Source organism: Cornus florida, unplaced genomic scaffold, assembly GCF_030987335.1.
Source record: "Cornus florida cultivar Cherokee Brave unplaced genomic scaffold, ASM3098733v1 CherokeeBrave_3.0.0_Hap2_Chr05, whole genome shotgun sequence".
NCBI lineage: Eukaryota > Viridiplantae > Streptophyta > Magnoliopsida > Cornales > Cornaceae > Cornus > Cornus florida.
In genome coordinates, this window is record NW_026775575.1 from 112,269,415 (window position 1) to 112,293,540 (window position 24,126).

A 24,126-nucleotide genomic window follows, 5' to 3' on the forward strand; every position below is an offset into this window, starting at 1 on the left:
AGGATGTATCTGCGGATCGAATTCCTGTTTGGATTGTAGTAGAATAGGACTTGCATATGGGCCTAACCCACTCTCTTATTTTTCAGGTGCTCGTCAATTCCAGGGTTAGAGCTTGGTTATGCAGAGCAGATACAAACTTCCATTCAGGCTGCTTCTTTATTAGCTTTGGATCTTATTTCAGTTATTTTATTTTACAGTTAGGATTTTTATTAGGGGTCCACTAGATGGATTCCCGAGTTGTACTCATGGAGAGTTTACAAATCTGGATTCACTTTAATCATTATCATTTGGAGGATTTGTTATTGGATTTTTTCTTTCGGCTTAATTCTATTTCTTATTTCATTTAATATTCTGTGTTCGCTTTAAAATACTTTAATTGTTTGATATTTCCCTCGGGTTTGGGCCTGGGCCTGATCAACCCATGTCTCGGATCTGAGGGGTATCACAACAGCCGCCTTAGGACCCAACATAGTACTCGAGACTACCGAGAAGATTAAGTTGATCAGGGAGAGATTGCTTACAACTCAGAGCCGACAGAAAAGTTATGCGGATTGGCGAAGACGACCGTTATCCATTGAGGTGGGAGACCACGTCTTTCTAAGGGTTTCTCCAGGAAAGGGGTTGTTGAGGATCGGGAAGAGTGGCAAGTTATCGTCATGATTCATTGGACCTTTTGAAATCTTGAACAGGGTAGGAGAGGTTGCCTACAGGCTTGCTTTGCCACCACAGTTGGACAAGGTCCACAATGTTTTCCATGTGTTGATGCTACGGAAGTATGAGCCGGATCCATCTCACATTTTGAGTTGGGTAGATGTGGACATTGAAAAGGATGTTTCCTATGATGATGGACCAGTTCAGATCCTTGACACACAACAGAAGGTGTTGAGGAACAAGACGATACCATTGGTAAAGGTTCTATGGAGGCATCACGACGTGGAGAAGGCTACTTGGGAGCTCGAATAGGAGGTTTGCTCCAAGTATCCAGAGTTGTTTTCTCCCTCAGGTATGTCTTAATTTCGGGGATGAAATCTTTTTAAATTAGGGAGATTGTAATGTTTTCATTTTTTTTTTTTTTCATTTTCTGCGATTCTCCAATTTTCTGGATTATTTTCATCCTTATCTCGTTTTGCGTGCCGGACATTATAAGGTGTGTCAGAGTGTTGATTGGGACGTTTCCGTAAGTTTAGAACTCTTGGAAATGTATCGGTTGCCATTTTGGCATTTTTTTAGTTTTCGGACCGAGAGGTCCTAGGTGGGACCCACTACCGAAGTGTTGAGCACGGGTATTATTTTTCGGGTCCATTGCATTCATGCATCATTATTTTGTGCTCATCTAACTGGTTTTATGTTTATTTTGTGATTGTAAAGTGAGTAGTGTATACACACACACACACACACACACACATATATATATATATAATGTTAATTAAAGAAGATATTTTGTAAAAGTTGGTGGGACCCACCCTTATCATTTACTATCATATGTGACCAAGGGTCGTTTACTGACCCATTTTTTCAATCAGCTCTCTCTCTCTCTCTCTGTACGTAACTTCTCTCTCTCCCTTCCGGCCTTCATTTTTCTTTTTATTTTCCTTTCATAAAAGCTTAGATTAAAGCCACACCATTGGGATTTTGATAGCACTTCTTAAAGCAAAGTCAGAGAGCTCGTCGAGGCCGTCAATATGATAAGAGCCAAGCACCATTTAGCCAACCATTGGATTTTTGAATTTAGGGCTATATTTTAGGGCTTTTTGCATTACTGGAGGTAGGGGTCTCTAATGCATGCAATCTTTGATTTCGGTGAATTATTTCTTTATAATTTGACTCCACCATGTCTTAAGTAAATGATTTTGTTTGTGGTTATATGATTATGTTTAATAAGCATGTTAATTGTATTCTTATGTGAGAAATTAGTGCTATGAACATGTTTAATTGGAACTATATGAAAAAGCATGTTAAGTTTAAATTCCCTATATGCCTAGAATGTCTTATGTTATGAATTTGAACTTGATTTTGTTGAAGCTTTTAAGTTAATTGTTTTTTTTTTAGTACGCAAGAATGATGTATATGTATAAAATATGTGGAAATTAATATTGACATGGCATGGAATAGCATGATGCATTTATGCATATCATTGGGTAAGGAAAATAGGAGAGTTGTTTTGAAATGGAAAGAAAGGGGTTTTGGGGAAAAGTTGATAAAAAAGGGTTTGCGAAAACCCGGGCACCTAGGAGTTACCTAGAGTCCGTGGCGTTAATGTGACGTAGAGGGAATTAGGAAGATCACTCTAGCGTGGTTGAGTTATTTGAGCCCCAAATGACGCCACGGGGTTACCATGGGTCAGGGACAGTAGCCAATCCTTCTCTCGTGCCGCCATAGAGTTGCCATGGGACGGGTTATATTAACTATTTGAAAAGTGATGAATGGAAGGGATTTTTAAATGAGGAGCGACATAGCATGGCATTGCATTCCATGGCACGACATTGTTTATTTATGACCTTGAAATTATGTTGTATTTTTCCCGGCATGGCATAATCCCGTTTTCCCTTGTTCCTATTCATTATTTGGATTCACGGGGTCACAAGAGGTGTGTCTTAGGCACCACCTACTGAGCAATTTGCTTATCCCTTTATATTAACATTTTTAGGTCACGGAAAAGAGGTGGCGGATGACAATCCTCCACAAGTTTAGACTAGATTTGGAGATCTACTTATTTTGCTATCTTTTGTATTAGAACTTTAATATTTTGTAAATGTAATTTTAAACTATTTTGTGAAACTTTAGTTTAATTAGTATAATGTTGTGAGTTATGGACTTTCAAATTTTAGCTATATTTCGTGGACTGTAACTTGATGTAATTAAAGTACGTTCCTTGTAAAGGATTATGGGACTAGGTAATGAACTGATGATTCCTTGTTTGGATGTGATGGAGGAACGGGACCTTTTTATATGTATGGAGTTATTTCGGAAATGTGGTATATTATTTGCATTGTGTGTTGGGACATGATAGATTAGTTTTAAGGCCAAGTGAGGCCATTGCATTTTTTGTATTTCAACAGGTTGTAGAGGGACTTTTTCTGCGGAGGTCATGCCGAAATTTTATATTATTATTATTATTATTAGTATTATTATTATTATTCTTTTGGTATCTCTCAGGGTCTTTACAAATATAACTATGAGCCTTTGACAGTATTTTGGTGTAAATTGGGCTAATTGTAATGACCATGTTGATATCTTCGATTTGAATAGGAAGAATGATGTTACATTGTGCTAAATTATTGATGTTTATAACTGTGGGATGTTATGCACCGTTTGCCGTGAATTCGGAATGTGTTGTTTATCAGGTTTGGCTCGTATCGAGCCTAGTTTTCTGGTGTTATCAGCTGCAGATTGCAGCAATTCTGGGCCTGTCGGCCAGCCTACCGACAGTGCACTTTTGTCTATTCCAGAGAGTTGTATTTTGAGTAGCATCGTTTCGGCCGGCCAAACCTCACCATCAGCCTACCGAAACATCATCTTCAGCCGGCCGAACTCCATTCTCCAGTCGACCGATAGACCATTTTAGCAAAGTCCCAAGAGTATGCATATTTGGCTACCGTTTCAGCCGGCTGACCATCTCAGTCAGCCGATCGAACATGCACTTTCAGCCGGCTAACGCAAGGCCATCAGCCAGCTGACTTTGTCCTTTTGACCGGTACCTTTGACCCCTCCTTCTAAGCTGTATTTTTGGAGTGCCTTGGACCTTGGAATGATTTGTGCACTACCTATGAGCGTAGGAAATGACGTTATTACCCTTAGTTGACCTTGGGTTCGGGTCGTTACAAAAATGCTTTCATCTACCTCTTACGGTTTATTCTATTGTTACTTTTTTTTCCTTTTGAATTGGTATATTTATTTGTTTGATGTCTTTGGAGATTGTATAGACTATAGAGGTCTGAGAGAGACTCTTTTGAAAGACATAACTGAAAAACATTGGGGATTTTTTATTTTTTATATAGCTGAGTCGGCAAAATAGTACTTTTGTGGACCGAGTCAAAGCTAATGTGGTTGGAATTTTGATTCTGTTGGCCAAAGGATTTTATCTAAAGGTCAATCTTATGTTTTGATGATTACAAACCATTAATGATATTTAAGTACTAATATTTTCATTGAGTAATAATGTATAGATGATCATTATTCAATCCTCAATGATGAGCTAGAAGATCCATTCCAAGCATTCAAGCAATGGATTCAAGGAAGCCTTAAAAGTTGCAAGAAATCAAAGGCATATTCAATCAAAGAAAAACTCGGACTTCAAAGATCATTCAAGCATTTCAAAGAAAGAAAGCAAGTCTTCATCAAGCCTAAACGATTATGGTCAAAGAATGAAGAAAAGGGGTAGATAGGATGGTGAGTGTTTAGGATTCAATGTCAAAGTATTTGTGAATCAATTTGAAGCTCATCTCTATAGGACCATGCATATCATACATCATTTATATGCTCCTACATCATTAGCAATAGACTATGAACTTCAATACATATATATTTAACATATGAAGTCTTTGCTAAGAATGAGTTAGTTCAAGCTTGCATAAGCTTTGAAAGAACTCACAACTTAAGCTAGAAATGCTAGGACCATGCACATTAATCATAATATTTTTTTTGGTCTCTAAAAAGAAAAGGAAAAGGCATTGAATTTAATATTTCATCCTTAAAGCCTTTATTGCCATAATTTGGTAAATGACTCTAGCACACAATGCACTTGAAATTTATCATCTTCATATGTCCCTAAACTCTTAGAAATAGGCCTTGAACTAAATTGAATAATTCATCAAAGTCCTAGGTGCTAGAAAGATGGATATCTCAAAAGAAGCAATTTTCAGCCCAGAAAAATTTCAGACCAGCTTGCACTAAAACTGCTATAACTATTTGTGTAGTTGAAATTTTTACATAAGGCCAGTGGCATTGGAAAGCTGACTTCAAGCCCTTGAGTTTAGACTCAAATTTCACCTAAAAAAGATTTGAATTGAGAGAGATATAACCATCATAAGATGCCTGATTCTGCTCTGCGAAAATTATGACCAGGTTGCACTAAAACGGCCATAACCATTACTGTGGTTGGAATTTTTGAGCAAGGCCGGTGGCTTTAGAAAGTTGACTTCAAGGCAATAAATTTAGACTCAAATTTCACCTCATTTGGAGTTTCATGGACTGAGTTATCTCCATTTGAAGTCATGCACTTTTTCTGTCCAATCCAATTTAGCAGCAGCCTTCTTGAAGCAAGAGCCGCCTCTATAAGAAATAGAGCCAGCTCTCTCAAGGCCAATGGAGCAGGCTCTATGAAAGATAGAGAAGGCTCTCAAAGAACAGAGAAGGCTCCATGAAAAATTAGAGAAGGCTCAAAAAATAGAGAAGGTTCTATGAAAAATTAGAGAAGGCTCAATGAATTAGAGAAGGCTTAATAAAAGATAGAGAAGGCTCTCACAACTCCAGTAGCTATTTTTCAACGAAAAATGTATCTTCTAACCAAAGAGCAGGCTCCCAAAATAAGGAGCAGGCTCTCAGAGGCTGGGAGCCGTCTCCATGTAATGGAGAGCCAGCTCTGAAGGCTAGGGAGCCGCCTCCTCTTGTTTACAAGAGCCGGCTCCTTCTAGGGTTTTGAACTGCAACGGAAACATTTTCATTCATTGCTCCCCAACTACTTCTAACAGCTATATTGAGCTTCGAAATTCTATAAATACAGAGGGGTTGTCTGCTGAATAAGTCGACCATTTTTTAGAGACATTATATTGCATCAAAGAGAGCTTTTGTTCTCACATCTTCTCCCCATCTTTCTCATTCACTCATATACTATTTGAGAGAGCATTCAAGAACATCATTCAAGTGCATCCAAGAGAGCTTTTGGCTCTACCATTATACAGAGCTTTTGTTCTGGTTTTACTCACTCATAGAGCCTCTGTTCAGACATCAATCTTCATCTCATATACAAGCTTCCATAGCTGAACCAGAGTGAACTTTAGAGAGTATTTAGTGAGCCTTTGCTGAACTTTTGTTCTAGTATTTCATCAGAGCTTTTGTTCTGCATTTTCCTTATCAATTCTCATACATTTCATACTTAGAGTTTGAGCTTCACCTGATTTCATATATACTCTATTGTGAGGTTTGATTTGTATCAGTTCTTGAGAGGATTTCTTGTACTACAAATTCTATCTACAAATCTGCTGTAAGCTTAAGAGGAAGAGTTTCTCTTAGCAAAGAAATTGTAAGGGCTGGTGTAACCTATGTAAAACTAAGAGAGGTGGTCTCTTAGCAAGGATATTGTAAGGGTTGGTGTGACCTAAAGGAAGACTAAGAGAGGTTTTCTCTTAGCAAGGAGCTATTTTTAATCAAGGTTTGCTCTCTACCCGTAAGGAGAAGCTATATTGGATTGGGAAGTCTCAAGAAGGATCTTGAGCCGAGGAGTAGGAGTTTCCAAACCTCGCAAAAATCGCCGTGTTATAGTTTGCAATTTCTCTTCTCTTATCTCTTTTTAAATTGTGCTATAAATTGTTTACTTTCATATCTTGATTTCATATGTTGATTATTGCACAATAGGTTATATTGTTGATTAGAAATTGTATTTCTATAATTTGCGAAAATTGGCCATTGACTCTATTCACCCCCCCTCTAGAGTCAATTCTTGGGTAACAATTGGTATCAGAGCCTAAACTCTATTAAAGGACTTAACCGTCTTAGAGTACGATCATGGCCAACAATGGTAGTATGACACTCTTAGAAGGTTATCCCATTGATAAACCTCCTTGTTTTGATGGAAATGATTATATCTATTAGAAAATTAGAATGAGGGCATTTTTAAAAAGTATTGATATTGATGTGTGGAAAGTTATAGAAAATGGTGGTCATATCCCAACCAAAGTTTTTGAAGGAAATAAAATTCCTAAATCGAAAGGGGAATGGGATGAAAATGATCATAGATTAATACAGTGTAATACTTTAGCCATATGCCATCTTTATTGTGCATTAAGCAAAAGTGAGTTTAATAAAATTATCTTTTGTAGAACGGCTAAAGAAATTTAGGACTTGCTTGAATTAGTGTATGTTGGATCAAGTTATGATAAGGATTCAAATATGAATGAACCCTTTAGCATAAATGAGATGCATTTTAGTTTTACTAACATTACTAATCATTTGAATGTTATTGGTAGAACTAACTCATCCACCTATAGTGAAGAAAGTGACGAAATGCAAAAGAAGAGTATAGCTCTCCAAGCTTCTAGCAAAGAAGCAAGTAACATCAAAGAGGTGGTCAATCTTTGTCTCATGGCCAATGAAGAGGAGGTAAATTCTAATCATGAATCATTTGAATTAGAAACTTCCTATAATGAATTAGTTGATGAGCATAATGATTTGCATAATGCATTTAAAGAGTTACATGGTGTGCTAGAAACAATGCTTGTGAAATGTGCTTCGTTTAAAAAGGAAAACCATGATCTCTCTCAAAGACATGAAAAAGTTCAAATGGAAAATGACTCTTTGAAAAAGGAAAATCATTATCTTGTGCAAGAATTAGAAAAGATTCAAATTGAAAATGAGTCATTGAAAAATGAAATGAAATGTGTATTTTCTAAAGAGTCGTCATCAATTGATCTTCTTTCCGAAAATGAGTCTTTAAAGAAAATTATTCATGATCAAAATGATATTTTAGCAAAGTTTACCAAAGAAAAAGAGAATTTGAGTACTATACCTGGAAATCAAAGAGATGTCCTTTTCAAAAATGAGATACAATATGATCCTCACACTAAAGATGTATGCTTGTTAAGAAGAAGAAAGCCTTTGTATGATAATTTTGTCAAGAGTGGTACCCAATCATCTAAATGTAATTATTGTAAAAGATTAGGACATAAGATTCATGATTGTTCATTTAGAAAGAAATTGAGGTCAAAGAAGATTTGGGTTCCAAAAGGAACTTATGTTCCATTGCCTAACTCATATGGACCAAAGAAGAATATGCAACCCTTTCTTATAGGGTTACTTGATGGCATCAATCAAGGATTATAAAGGATGCATCACTTTGAGAAACAACTTCCAAGCTAATGAAATTAGTACCATGGATAAATAATTCCTTTCTCATTAATATGCTTTTATATGAAGAATTCAATCATGAAATTCTAAGCATGACGTTCTTGATATGCTACTTGTTCCTAATAGATGTAAAAATGTCTATGTTTTGATATTTTGCATAAAAGTAGTTTGTTTTGGCATATGAGTTATGAACATGCTAACATAAAATGATTCTCTATCTTTCAAATGATCTTTAGATTAACTATACCCAATCTTTGTGAAAGATTTATTGGAAGATATGCCATCAAATGAAAGCATACATTATCTAATGTAGACCATCAATACTATTTCATGTGAACCTTATCAAACGCATTAAAGTAGCAATGTATAAAAAGTTATCTATATGCTTTTGTGATCTTAAATGTTTTATCTATACTTAATTGTGTCACTTCCATGCATATAGAAAATGAGGTTGTTCAACTTGAGGAACAAATCTCATTGGAAGAGCCATCTCATTAAATTGAAGAATGAGAATGTATATTGTTTTCCTAAGGGTTGGAAGTGTGTGGTCTATACAAAGGCTGTTATAGCAAATTGAAAGGGTGAGCCTCAAAGTAAAAAGAAAACCCTAGAAAAGAAAGCTAAATGAGAGTGTCTCGAGACGCCATATGAACACATGATTTCCTGAGTTCTTAATCAAGAATGAAAGCTGAATACATTCTCAGAAATCAGTCAGCAAATGTAAAATACATTGAAGTGATGATGGATGCCTAATAAACTGAAAATCTGGTGCAAAAGGTGTCTAGAAGGACTTAAATTTGTTGGAATCACTATCTTAGCTTGAAGAAGGTTTAAACAAGCTTTTATATCATGTTTACATCTGCAGGAGGTGCTTACTTGAATAAAGTTGAGCTGAAGTAAGTTTTTCATATCCTTAACCCTCATTTAAGCTTATTTTCTGGTTCAGCCTCTGATTTATGTAAGGAAGTGTTAATATCTTGTTGTGATTCATCTGTCAATCATTCTAGCAAGTGTCTGTAGTTGAATAAAGACTAGTGAAGTTCATAAGTTACATCAAAACTGACCAACTTGAAGTTTGGCCTATTAAACCTAAGCTGTTAAGGTTTAAGGCCTGAAAATCTGGGATTCAAACTATGAAAATTGTATACCATGCTTGTCTTGATGTAATTACTATCTGAGCAAGTGTATTAACATGAAATATGTCTAAAGGCTTCGAATTCAATGCAATGGTGCAGTGATTTTATAGCTTTGTCCCTGAGTGCAGAGTTTCTACAGAACTGATCTATAACTGATTTTGAGGCTGAAATTAAATTGTGAAATGAATTGTTTAACCTCTGAACTTTTGTGAGAAGATGAACCAAGTATGTGAGAGTGTATTTCAGGCCTGAGATCTTATAAAATACCATTTATGCCCTTGATTTAGAGGCATCACAGTGGCTACAAAACTAATTCTGAGCTGAACTGTTTTATTACCGATTATGTGCTGAAGCAAACTGCAGCAGAGCCAGCTCCATTCAGAGTAGAGCCGTTTCTTTGAAGAAAAAGAGCCGTCTCTACACAAAGCATAGCCTGCTCCACAAATGGTATCAAATTGCATGCTCTCGGAATCTCAAGAATTTTAAGAGAGAGCCAGCTCCCTTTACAAAAGAGCAGGCTCTATAAACTAAAAGAGCAGGCTCTATAAAAACAAGAGCCGGCTCCCAACCTGGACCAAAATCTGCATATTTTTTTTTGCTCTCGGGATCTCTCTGCATCTCTCATAACCAGCCATAGAGACGGCTCTAGAAACTAGAAGAGCCGGCTCCATTCACTAAAAGCCAGCTCCATAGGAATTCATTGAGCCGGCTCTATAAACATGTGAGCCGGCTCCCACAATGTTGCCTATCTATATTGATCTCGGCATGTTTCTATATTGCATCTCAGTTGGAACTTCCAGTAACATAGACTAAGAACTCAAGGTTCATTTGAGTTCCATTAATTCCAATACCAACCGAGCTACTCTCTAGCTCTATATCAGTGCAGCGAAACTTTGAACAAGCAAGCTTCAGTCTCTCAAATTGATTCGGTCACAGCTGTAGCACCACCAACATGATGGCAGATTCCAACAACCGTGAGCTCCATCATTGATGTTAGATACAGGTCTAGACACTTCCTATTTTGAGCTTTTAAGATTGAATCATTCCAGAAAGCTTTCCAAAAAGCAACAGTGGGTAAGTATCTCGGCTAGGACTCTTGTTGGGCATCTTTACAAGTAAGCTTCCTTTATCAAAATTCTCTTTAAAGTTCATATGATTCTTGCCTTTTAAATGTTTTTTAGTGATTAATTTCTCACTCATCTCAATCTTTAATCCATCACTACTTGCTTCTAATTTATATATTCAGTCATTTGTTCTTAAAATCTTCACTATTGATCTCATCATTTATTGAATGAGTATATGAATTAAATCTCCAATTTCATTTAATGTTAAGTTCATCCTCTAAGGTAAGACTCATTTACTTTTCCTCTTAAATTCATACCTCTTTGATATTCCCAGTCACCATTATTTGAGCATGATTCTCTCTTTGCACTCTATCTTAAATCCTTCTTTGTCAAACCCTCATAACCCTAGAAATATCATGTGGTGATTTGAACACAAATTTTGGGCTTGTTTTGTGAATCTATGCTCTAAATTGTAAGTTTTACTGTGATTCCATTCAAGTTCCATATCAGGTTTCCATTTCAAGGCTGATTTTATCAATTCCATATCCATTGACCTTATTGCTCAACAATTGTCTTAAAGGGTTTCAAGTATGCATTCTCTTTGCTCTTAAAACTGTGGCTGGATGTGCAAAATTAAATTAGTTTTTATTTGCACAAATGCTTGGGATTTTATTCCATTGAATTTCTATTTTAAGTGTTTCTTGAGCATTCAAAATTTTTATTCTATGGCTTCTTCTTCACGTATAAAGAATCCTTCTCATAGCCAAAATAGAAGTACTGAACTTACCCATGATCATGAATCTGGCCCTAGTGTGTCAACATTCTTCTTATGTATTGAAATTTTCTATTTATAAAATGAAATCTTTGCTATTTATATATCTTCATTTGCCCTATATATATTTCGTTTTTCTTTATTATTTAATAAAATGGCAAGTAACTGCTTCATCCTCCCACCTTTTTAAGATGACAAAGGGGGAGAAAGATGTGTGATTCATTATGCTTGTTATGCTTATGCGTATATTGCTTTTCACTTATTTTAGATGCATATTGAAAGGGGGAGTCTTATACACTTTAATGTCTAAAATATTTGTTGTAAAATCAAGCATGCTATAATATTCAAGATATGCATATTGATAGGGGGAGCATTCTTTCAAATGCTACTCCACTTTGACAATAAACACATCAATGTTTTGTCCTCATCAAAAAGGGGGAGATGGTTGGCCTAAGGATTTTATCTAAAGGTCAATCTTATGTTTTGATGATTACAAACCATTAATAATGTTTAAGTACTAATATTTTCATTGAGTACTAATGTATAGATGATCATTATTCAATCCTCAATGATGAGCTAGAAGATCCATTCCAAGCATTCAAGCAATGGATTCAAGGAAGCCTTAAAAGTTGCAAGAAATCAAAGGCATATTCAATCAAAGAAAAACTCGGACTTCAAAGATCATTCAAGCATTTCAAAGAAAGAAAGCAAGTCTTCATCAAGCCTAAACGATTATGATCAAAGAATGAAGAAAAGGGGTAGATAGGATGGTGAGTGTTTAGGATTCAATGTCAAAGTATTTGTGAATCCATTTAAAGCTCATCTCTATAGGACCATGCATATCATACATCATTTATATGCTCCTACATCATTAGTAATAGACTATAAACTTCAATACATATATATTTAACATATGAAGTCTTTGCTAAGAATGAGTTAGTTCAAGCTTGCATAAGCTTTGAAAGAACTCACAACTTAAGCTAGAAATGCTAGAACCATGCACATTAATCATAATATTTTTTTTGGTCTCTAAAAAGAAAAGGAAAAGGCATTGAATTTAATATTTCATCTTTAAAGCCTTTATTGTTATAATTTGGTAAATGACTCTAGGACACAATGCACTTGAAATTTATCATCTTCATATGTCCCTAGACTCTTAGAAACAGGCCTTGAACTAAATTGAATCATTCATCAAAGTCCTAGGTGCTAGAAAGATGGATATCTCAAAAGAAGCAATTTTCAGCCCAGAAAAATTTCAGACCAGCTTGCACTAAAACTGCTATAACTATTTGTGTAGTTGAAATTTTTACATAAGGCCAGTGGCATTGGAAAGCTGACTTCGAGCCCTTGAGTTTAGACTCAAATTTCACCTAAAAAGGATTTGAATTGAGAGAGATATAACCAACATAAGATGCCTGATTCTGCTCTGCGAAAATTCTGACCAGGTTGCACTAAAACGGCCATACCCATTACTGTGGTTGGAATTTTTGAGCAAGGCCGGTGGCTTTAGAAAGCTGACTTCAAGGCAATAAATTTAGACTCATATTTCACCTCATTTGGAGTTTCATGGACTGAGTTATCTCCATTTGAAGTCATGCACTTTTTCTGTCCAATCCAATTTAGCAACAGCCTTCATGAAGCAAAAGCCGCCTCTATAAGAAATAGAGCCAGCTCTCTCAAGGCCAATGGAGCAGGCTCTCAAAGAATAGAGAAGGCTCCATGAAAAATTAGAGAAGGCTCAAAAAATAGAGAAGGCTCCATGAAAAATTAGAGAAGGCTCAATGAATTAGAGAAGGCTTAATAAAAGAAAGAGAAGGCTTTCACAACTCCAGTAGCTATTTTTCAACGAAAAATGTATCTTCCAACCAAAGAGCAGGCTCCCAAAATAGGGAGCAGACTCTCAGAGGCTGGGAGCCGTCTCCATGCAATGGGGCTCTCAAGGCTAGGGAGCCGCCTCCTCCTGTTCACAAGAGCTGCCTCCTTCTAGGGTTTTGAACTGCAACGGAAACATTTTCATTCATTGCTCCCCAACTACTTCTAACAGCTATATTGAACTTCGAAATTCTATAAATACAAAGGGGTTGTCTGCTGAATAAGTTGACCATTTTTTAGAGACATTATATTGCATCAAAGAGAGCTTTTGTTCTCACATCTTCTCCTCATCTCTCTCATTCACTCATATACTATTTGAGAGAGCATTCAAGAACATCATTCAAGTGCATCCAAGAGAGCTTTTGGCTCTACCATTATACAGAGCTTTTGTTCTGGTTTTACTCACTCATAGAGCCTCTGTTCAGACATCAATCTTCATCTCATATACAAGCTTCCATAACTGTAATACCCCTAGTTTTCAAAAGGATAAGATTGGAATTTAAATTTTATTTTATTTGCAATTTTAATTTGATTTTGTGGATATGTGCTTAGGTGTCAAATTTTGAATTTGCATAGTGGTTTGGTTTAATTAATTGTTTTATTTAAATGGTTTGTTTTCTTTAATTAGGTTTATTTGAATTAATAAATTGTTTAATTGTAGTTTTTATTTTCTTTAATTGAATTAAATTCGCTTTTAATTGTTTAAATGCTTTGTTATTTTATTTGAATGAGTTAATTAGGTTTACATTATTAGCGTATTAAATTGTAGGGTTTTATATTACGTTAACTAAGGCCGACTAGGATTAGGGTTTAATTTTTCCATCATGGATTAGGATTGGGCTTAGGGTTTCTTAGTGCCTATATATATACTATTATGTGTCTTCAAAGGGTTTAGAACCCTATATACGTACAGCATAATATAAAGAGAAAACAGAGAGGTTGTGAGAAACAGACAGAACAACTTTGGTGAGGGCTTGGCCGTGGCTTGAAGAACAGACATAGGAGAAGGGAAGATTGAGCCATAGGAGACTGAACAGTGAATTGGACGTCGTCGGAAAGCTTAGGCAGACGACGACATAGTTTTGAATCCAAAACTGTAAAGGCAAGTTCTTTCCTTTCTCTCTCCCGTTGCCTGTGTTCTGTGCATCCTTAGAGAGTCTCTAGGGTTTTAATTGGTTATTAAATTGAATCTTAGATGCTTATTATATGCTATATCAATTTTTTGTATGCATGAATTTACTTTGTTACAGTCCATGCAAGTTTGGTTTGGTTTGATTACAATGTTTGTTTTTCCTAAGCATGTTTGATCGGGGAATATTCTAAGGTTTTATTTAATGCAAACTGACTTAAATAAGAGTGTGGGATGGTTCTGGACTCACTTAGGACTCCTAGTACCAGTTTTAAAAACAAACAGAGGGAGTGGAAGTGGCCGGTGTTGAAGCAGATGGTTGGAAAACGGGGCTGGAGGAGAACAGAGGCTCAGAGGAATGAAGAGCCGGCTCCTCTTGGAATTGAAGAGTCGGCTCTTGGAATTGAAGAGCCGGCTCTTGGAATTGAAGAGCCGGCTCCATGCTTGCAAGAGCCTACTCTTGCATTCTAAGAGCAGGCTCTTTCCTATTTTCTCCTATTTTGACGTATACTGGGTTTTTGGGGTGCACTGTGTGGACAATTCTTGAGTCTGGAATTGTGTGGGAAGTAAACTAAGATGATTAACATGCAACCTAGGTATTTTTATAAGTTATCAGTGCATAAGAGATGCAATTACGCAAGTGGAATTAACAGAGGGAACTTGAACAACTCTGTATGCTAGTTGTGGACAGAAAGGATTTAATTACCTAAGTTTAAACTAGCAATTTAAATGGATTATAGCATGTGTTTAAACTGGTTTTAGAGGTATAGAGGGGTTTTCATTTAAGTGAATGGAGCAAGCTCTGTGGTTTTGGGTGTTACAGCATGTGTTACATAAGCTTGAAACCTTAGAGAAGGCTCTTGAAAAACTTAGAGAAGGCTCTCCCTTAGTTGGAGACGTCTCTTGTAACTTAGAGCCTTCTCCAGTTTTTTTAGAGAAGGCTCTAGGTGGTTTAGAGCCTTCTCCAATTTTTTAGAGAAGGCTCTAGATGGTTTAGAGCCTTCTCCAGTTTTTTAGAGGAGGCTCTTTTCAATAGTGTTTTCAAAATTTTTTTTTTACGAACTGTATTGTTACTGTTGGAGCATGGAAACTGTTTTGTTGACTCTAGGGTTTTACAGAGGGATTATAAGGTTGGTTTAGGGTGTTATTAAATCTTTAAATTGAGTAAGATTGACCTCTAAGTGAATGGAATTAACAGTGCACTAATTAACAACATTGCGTGCGGTTAACGGCTGGAAGGAAGTTTATTGTCTAGTTTTAATTTGACAATTTAGGGGATTCTAAATTAAGTTTAAAAGCACAGTGAAGTCTTTTAAATTAATAAATTGGACTTGGGCATAGTGCATGGCTCTGTGCTAAAAGATAAGACAGAATACAAGTATACAACTTAGTACGCTGTTATCAGATGGAAGGAATTAAATTGCTTAAATTAATATACCGATTTATTAGACTATAATATGATTATAGAATTTATTTTAAATGCATGATAGAGTCATTGATATATTAGATTTGATCTATGCATGCTCTGGATGGTAGTTGCTGAATTATTAATTGTTTCCTGCAACTATATGGTTTAACTCTTGGATTGAAATTGCTGAAACTTTAAATACGTTTCTGCAGTTATTTGGATTTTGGTTTTGGATTGTAAATTGCTAAACTATTATGTATCGGTTGAAATTTACATGGTTTTTGATTTAAATTGCTGAAATACTAAATATTCTTCTGCAATTATTTGGAATGGTTTTAGACTGTAAATTGCTAAACTATTATGTAATTGTTGTAATTTACACGGATATGGAGGATTGTATGCACCGGTATGGGACGGTGGCATACTAGGTTTGGATTAACACCAGTTGCTAAAATCCTACCTATTTTGGAATAAGGGTACGGGTTGTTAAATAAAATCCTCCTTATACATATGAGTCAGTGCGGTTGAATACGCCGAACGACTTACTGGATTTCTTATAGATAAATGTGATCGGATTTTTTATATATTATTATGGTACCGCGATCTGAGCTTGAGTCTCATAGTCGACGGTTAGGGTGCGTATATGTAATAGGATGCATAACTAGCTATGTTGGTTGAAGTATACCCTGTTAGGCTTAGGTAGTCATGCCCACTCAGGTGCGTATTGCATGTTGCCTTCTATTCAGGTTGAGACCCTCAGCATAGTTTAATGAGAGTCCTGTAGTGTGGATATATATTTATCTATTACGGACTATATAGATATGGTTGAGACATCTAGGATGTATCTGCGTATCGGGTCTCTGTTTGGATTGTAGTTAGGATAGAACTTGTTCGTGGGCCTGACCCTCTATTATTTTTCAGGTAACGGACGGTTCCAGGTCTTAGAGCTTGTTCGTGCTGAGCAGAGATGACTACTCATTCTATCGACGACGTAGGAGGTTTCTTCATGGTTTAGCAGTGAACTTCTTTTCAGTTGTTCGCCTTCCAGTATTGGTTTTGATTAAAGGTCCACCAGATGGATTCCCGAGTTGTATTGGAATTGGAAAAGTTGGATGTATCAGATTAATACTTTATTTTTAAAATTTTATTTTCAGGTTTCAGTTTTGGATTATCATTTTAGTTTCTTTTCAGCAGTTTTATTTTTTCCTGTTTCTTTAATTGTATTATGTGTTCGATTATTGCTAATTGATTTGATATCCTCGGGTAATTGGGCGTGGGCCTGGCCAACCCGCATCCGGAAATCCGGGGGTATCACAATAGCTGAACCAAAGTGAACTTTAGAGAGCATTTAGTGAGCCTTTGCTGAACTTTTGTTCTAGTATTTCATCAAAACTTTTGTTCTGCATTTTCCTCATCATCTCTCATACATTTCATACTTAGAGTTTGAGCTTCACTTGATTTCATATATACTCTATTGTGAGGTTTGATTTGTATCAGTTCTTGAAAGGATTTCTTGTACTACAAATTCCATCTACAATTCTGATGTACGCCTAAGAGGAAGAGTTTCTCTTAGCAAAGAAATTGTAAGGGCTGGTGTGGCCTATGTAAAACTAAGAGAGGTGGTCTCTTATCAAGGATATTGTAATGGTTGGTGTGACCCAAAGGAAGACTAAGAGGGTTTTCTCTTAGCAAGGAGTTACTTTTAATCAAGGTTTGCTCTCCACCCGTAAGGAGAAGCTATAATGGATTGGGAAGTCTCAAGAGGGATCTTGAGCCAAGGAGTAGGAGTTTCCGAACCTCGCAAAAATCGCCGTGTTATAGTTTGCAATTTCTCTTCTCTTATCTCTTTTACAATTGTGCTATAAATTGTTTACTTTTATATCTTGATTTCATATGTTGATTATTGCACAATAGGTTATATTGTTGATTAGAAATTGTATTTCTATAATTTGCGAAAATTGGCCATTGACTCTATTCACCCCCCCTCTAGAGTCAATTCTTGGGTAACAGATTCTCACCGCAATATCAGGTGTGCAATTAGTTTCTAAGCCATCATGACTCCAATTCAGCTCCATGATATCACAATCCTTGGTAGATACATTTAAGCATCAAATTGTCCAGAGGATAAAGCAGTCACATATACAAGGTATCATCAACTCATTTTATGGAGTCTTTCCTATTGTCATTACATATCCATAATTACAATGAACACAGTAGCAAGGAAAAAGTCCAAGTGAAGTCACTTTGAATCACCTGGTTTCAGAGCATGAGCTTAGATTTGGTTATTCTATATATATATCTACAGGTATCAAATCAGCAGCAGATCTAAACAAGAGAGAGAGACTCAAAAAACAATCTTGTCAATGATAGTACATATTAGAATAAACTTACAAAGTTTTTAGTGCAGTAAATGCACCAATGTATGCAGGGATTGAATCAGTAATTAAGCAATTTCTCAATATCCTGAGGCACAAAAACATATAAACTTGGTCAGCTGACGAAGCCATAATAAAATTATTAATTATATCCACATTCAACTCACAGTTGTTGTAACTTATTCATATCCCGTAGATCAGGGAAAATGAAGATTGATCCACTTAGATCAGATATTCTCCTGAAAATCAAATGCAACTGATAAAATTACTTCATTCTTATCTGTTCTCATATCTATAAGCATGCATACAACATCTCTGAACTTATCTTTGTAATGGAAACTAAACGAAATAACTAAATCGAATTCAATAGCTTGTCAGCTTTGTGCTCACAACTCAGTTAAGTTTTTCAGGTTGGATATGGTAGATGGTATGGGTCCCTCCACGAATGTTCCTTGCATATCCCTGCAACAGATTGAGTTGAACATTTATTTATTTCGAGATATCAATAGTTGAACAATAAAATTTAAGAAGAAATTTTGATCGTTGTTTGCTGATCAATGAAAACAAGTAGTATATCGATCATACTCACAGTCTGGTAATTCTTGTCCAGTTCCCAATCCAATCAGGTATCTTCCCGTATAGTGTACTCCCATCTATCCTACTGCAAGATGTAACAAGTAATAAAAATTTCTGAAACTCAAGATGATCGATAAATGTCCAACCAATTAACACTTACAAATCCGTTAAGTTCTTTAGGTTGCTGAATTCTTCTGGTAGTGTTCCGTTAAAATTATTAGCAGAAAGAAGACTGCAGAAAAAACAATATTCCTTGTGAATTTGAAAAAGCATGAGAAAAATTAGACCAATAATAGTACGTGGCAAGAATTAATAATATTTATTACTCCAACTGATTAGTGTCTTACAGTCTGCTCAAGTGGCTCAAACTTCCAAGATTCGAAGGAAGAGATCCTCCAAGCTGATTATTTTCCAAGACCCTAAATAACAAAGTTCGAATCAATCCAAGATAGAGATAGATAAAAGCTTTATTTATTATGTATTACTCCAGTAGAAATCCAACTTTGGTACGTAGTCCCATCACTTACAGCTCCACAAGGGTAGAAATGTCACCAATTTCATTAGGAATCGAACCACTGATTCGGTTTACCCCAAGGGACCTGTAGAGTACCAATTATTAAAGTTTAGCCTACCAGTCCAACTACTCCATAAATAAATATATGTACCAAGAAAATGGCCCTCAAAGATTTGAAACAATATAAAAAGAAACTTACAGAATGGTCAGAGGGAGTCGAGAAAAAGATGAAGGAATCGATCCATTTATGTAGTTGCGAGTGAGATCACTGTGTTGATAAAAGAAGCCTCACTTAGTTTCTATCATTTTCAGACGGTCACCTGATAATAATAAAGTGCCAAGATTCCAGACTGGTAGTTGGAGGGATTACTTTTAAAGAAAATATGACACAGAGTTTAATTAATTAAGAATGGATATTCTATTATAAAATTTATAGAAACAGAATCCTCCACTATATATATAGTGTGGTATTCGAGCTCAAATCAAATCGTCATCAAATAATTTTGAAAACGGGCTTAAGTTTATAAAAGTAGGCATGCTTGAATCTGCCATCAAAATTGGAGCAACCAATTTCAAACTACTAAGGAAACCAAACAGATTTGCCTGCCATTAAGAACCAACATAATACACTAGACTTCTCTCAGGTAATATTGAAGAACAGATACCTACTTAAAACTCCTTGGGACATCCAGAATAATAATAATAATAATAATAATAATAGTTCTTATAGTCTTGATAATGTAGAAAATCTATTTAAGCAATTTATGAATAAACCTAATACACCAACAAGGCTAATGTGTCAATATGCTGACGGATTTCTGAATGTAACTGAAATGTGTCACCTACATTTCTTGCAGGTGACTAAGATTTGCAAATTCGGCTGGTAGTTCTCCTGCTAAATTTAGACCCTTCAGCTGGCTGCAATTCAAAACAAGGAAAACTGAAATCAGAGAAAGGAACATAGATTCAGTAAGCACTGTGTTATACCTAGGGAATAGTAGAGACAAGCATATGGCATTCAGTGATGTATCATGACCTGCTGTAGTTGCAGATTAGGGACTGATTTGCAAGTCTATGCAAACAGAAAACTTAAAAGTCATTTTTGACCAGCAACTTGACTAGAAAAAGAAAATTTTAAATTTATCTAGGTTGTCAAACAATAATAATAAACCCTAAACTATAAACCTTCCTTATAAAGACCATGGTCTGCACCACTGTGTGATTGGCTTTGCAGAATAATTTCAAGCATAAGCATCAAGAATGAAACACGGATGGCATCATCCAGAGTATAAGATTTAATCCTTATTTGCATGCCTTGTGTGTGTGTGTGTGTGTGTGTGTGTGGTATATATAAATTACAGGGGAAAGTAAAGGACAGAAAAAACAAGGCCTTACATGTTTGTGACGTGGCAGACGGTGTTGTTACAATTGCAAGTAACATTGCTAAGAATACTACCGGAGACTATCACATTCAAAAAATTACCCCCACTGCAAAAGGTTTGGTTAATGTTCCAGTAATTTATCTGCAGTTTCGTTGATATCGTTTCAAGAGCTTGAACTGTTGCACACAAGGAATTGTGAAAACCGGTCAGCATCGATATTAGCGAAAAATTATTAACAATTCAGAATAGAAAATAAAATATTGGTCAGTTTCAATTTCTTAAGAATATTAATTCTTTCTGGGAGAACTGCTAACTGATGTTGTTTCATTGTACCTTTTTTTATTTTTTCAATTGCAAAAATTTTTTATATCATCTTTTATTATCCAAATTTAAACTATCATTGATTGAGATTTTTAGGAGTAAATTAGTTACAAAATCAACCGTTAATACTATTTGTACAAAATAATAACACTTAGACTCAAACTCGTGTTTTATCATACTTATTTAATGTCACAAAGATTCTACAGTTGATTGGTGAGCATAGCACATTAAAAAAGGAACAAGTTAATCATGTGACTTCATTTAACCTAATCATTCCAATAAACGAAAAATAAAGACAATACAAATAACCCTCCAACCTAAAAAATAAATGACATCACATTGCATATGTATATATGTAATACCATACAATAATTTAATCTTAATTGCACGGCGGTGAGGTAGATAGGATTCAGATCCCATCATATTCCTCACTCGTATGTAACACTCGCACAACACATTTATATCAAAGATGCAACACTCAATATATTACATCGTATTACAATTTATAACACCATTAAATTAAAAATTCAACACTTTTACATAGTTATTGCGTTGTTAATTTAAAATTCTTACATTACCAATTTAAAGTTGTCATCGTATTACAATTTATAACACCATTAAATTAAAAATTCAACACCTTCACATAGTTATTGCGTTGTTAATTTAAAATTATTACATTACCAGTTTAAAGTTGTCGAATTAAAATTGTTGTGCCATTTATTTAAACACATAGAAGGACACAAGAATCAGAAAATGATCCTGGTTGAAGATAAGACCAAAGGTGAAATAGGTCTGTCACACAGTAATGTTTTGACCATAATAGAGAGTATCAACCATTTAATATTTATTTATGCTTACCTTTTAGGATAGTAAAAAATATTTGGTATTAATCTATTGTCAGAAGTCAGAACCATTTATGCAACACATGCTTAATCCACCTTGGACATGTTAAAAACGGTGGACAGTAGCCAAACTGGTGGTTGTTTCTGTCATGCCATAATGGTAGGCATATTATATTCTGCGAGTATGGTTCTCCAAATGAAGCTTCAGTATGATTCACCATATTTTCTATCTTTAATACAATATGCATCTAAGTTTTGCTATTCAAAAACTATAAGAACTAAGGAGCAATGGGCAAAACAAACATAAAATGATCTTTGGGGAGGTTGAGTGTCCAGGGGTAATATTGTGAAACTATGTTAAAAAACAATCAAGCAACTGAAAATATGATGGACAGGGATAAAACTGTAAAATCACATTTGAACTGACATTGTACCCAGACATACAAAAGCAACACAAAATAAATAAATAAAATAAAAAATAAATGTGGGAATGATCATGGCTGCAGATGATGTATCAAATCAAATATTCAAGTGGACCCGGGCTGTTTCACAATGAAATTCACTTGATAAAGACAGATTAATAGTAGATTAATAAAGTTACCAACTATTAAAAACGACATGATATGCTTTTCTGTTTTTTCATTTTAGTCACCGGCAAGTGATGTTACTATTACACAATTCCAAGTAATTTTAGAAAATTCAACAAATGTAATAACGATTGTATTCAAGTTGTCAAATTTGACATATAAAGTTTTATACCATAGTATTTATTAATTTAGTTAGCAGTGCCATTGGGCATATTCAGTTATTTAATCAACAACTTATATTTATGAAATTGAGTCGTGCTGGAATCTCTAGCTTTTATGTGCCAATTGGAAGAGAGACCCATGCATGGTTTTCAAAACCTTCTAGTCAAACGTTATATACTTTCATGCATGGCTGGTTTTGAATTGTTGTCTAAATCAATTCAAACGATTGAATTCACATTCTTTAGTTTTGCATCCACAATCATGAAATAACTTTTTAATAAATCAAACTTTATTCACTTTCTAAAATCATTAAAGCACTGTTTGGTAGTTTTTCTTAAAACTTTATTTGAAAAAATACAATACAGTTCCATGCATTGCGAGAACCTTATCAATTCATGACTCTATTCAAATTGTGGCCGGGAAAATTATTATTAGGCTATTTACCAGGAAAAAAAAAATTATTATTAGGCTCTGTTTGTTTTAGACTAAACAATCTACACTTAATTAATATAAATCACCAATGACATCAGTGATTTATTATAATAATTACTTTTTTTTAATTTTTATTTTTTGTAAAATTAGGAAAACAAATACAATGTCACATTACCTCCTGTGGCACTGAATATTCAATGCATAAGTCATTTGAAATTATTGTGTAATCAATGCAAATTTGTTGCGTAATCGATGTATAGTAATTGCGGTAGCATACGACATTCTGTGTCACATGAGAGAACTTGGTTTCATTGGTCTAATTGAAACCTGATTACATTCATGCTATGTTTGAAATTTGAAGAAATTTATTTGAAACTCTGAACTAAGTTTTTTTTAACCCCAAATTCAAGTATCTATTTTCGGATCAAAATTTTAAAATAGGTAGGATGTGAGTGTTACATGATAGATCCATTTTGGGTCCGGAAAAATATATATACATATATTGTTGTTTAGATCCCTATTTCCTAGGGAAGAGATTTTTATTTTAGTTAAGTAGAATTTGTGAATATAGAAAGTAGGAGATTTTGTTACTTGATTTTTTTTTATTTTCAAATCTATCAATTATTAGATTTGATCTTCTTTCCTTAATTAGCTCTTAGAATTAAGAAGATTTAATTATAGGTTAGTTTTATTTTTCTCCTATAAATTCTTTGTACCCTACAATTATTACTGTACTTTTTTATCTTCATGATATCAGAGCACGATAGAAATTTATTTTTTTTGGTCAAATACAGTATGACTAGCGAGAAAAACAGCAACGAATTATCTTCAATGGTAAGGACAATTATCTCACAGGCTCTGCAAAGGCTCCACGAAGGAAGATGCAAAGTTCAAGGTGTGAAAATCTGAAAAACAATATGAAAAACAATATGAAAATCTGAAAAATAATATGGCGATGTCATGATTAATCAATCCCATGAAAAATGAGATTGGTGAGGATTTCTTACTCTACGGAGAGCGAAAGAAATATGGGATGCAGCAAGAGAGACCTACTCTGACAATGAAAATACTGCAGAACTCTTTGAGATAAAGAGTCTTCTTCGTGATCTTCGACAAGGGGAAATGTCGGTCACTCAATACTTCAACACTCACTCGTTATTGGCACTTCAAATATATATATAAACACTCTTGCCACTGGATATGTAACATCAAATAATGGAGATAACATCGATTGTTGAGAAAGAAAGATTTTCAAGTTTTTGTTAGGTCTTAGTAATATATAAAAACATGGATGGCATGGACTGAAGCCTATGCCATCCATCCATGAAGCCTTCTCTGAGGTTCGAAGAGAAGAAGCCGTAAGAAAGTGATGATGGGAAATCAAAACATCATTGCCCCAACAAGAGTTCAGCTCTTGTTTCCAGTGGAGTGAACTATACTGGTAATGACAACCGGAATAACAAGAACAGACCACGGTGTGACCACTTTCATAA

The 24,126-nt window shown here is 35.1% G+C and overlaps 1 protein-coding gene across 2 annotated transcripts in view; it reads right to left on the reverse strand.

Moving 5' to 3' along the window:
- LOC132308637 (probable LRR receptor-like serine/threonine-protein kinase At1g53430) overlaps nt 1–24,126 on the reverse strand; it is a 53,472-nt gene that overhangs the window by 23,646 nt on the left and 5,700 nt on the right. For both annotated transcript variants that reach the window (XM_059806778.1, XM_059806779.1), the window contains exons 2-11: nt 20,303–20,465; nt 19,754–19,825; nt 19,107–19,175; nt 18,921–18,992; nt 18,741–18,812; nt 18,554–18,625; nt 18,407–18,478; nt 18,208–18,279; nt 17,985–18,056; nt 17,834–17,905 (exon numbers count right to left, since the gene is read on the reverse strand). In XM_059806778.1, the coding sequence (XP_059662761.1) occupies nt 17,834–17,905; nt 17,985–18,056; nt 18,208–18,279; nt 18,407–18,478; nt 18,554–18,625; nt 18,741–18,812; nt 18,921–18,992; nt 19,107–19,175; nt 19,754–19,825; nt 20,303–20,465 (808 nt within the window). The remainder of the gene's footprint in view (nt 1–17,833; nt 17,906–17,984; nt 18,057–18,207; nt 18,280–18,406; nt 18,479–18,553; nt 18,626–18,740; nt 18,813–18,920; nt 18,993–19,106; nt 19,176–19,753; nt 19,826–20,302; nt 20,466–24,126) is intronic.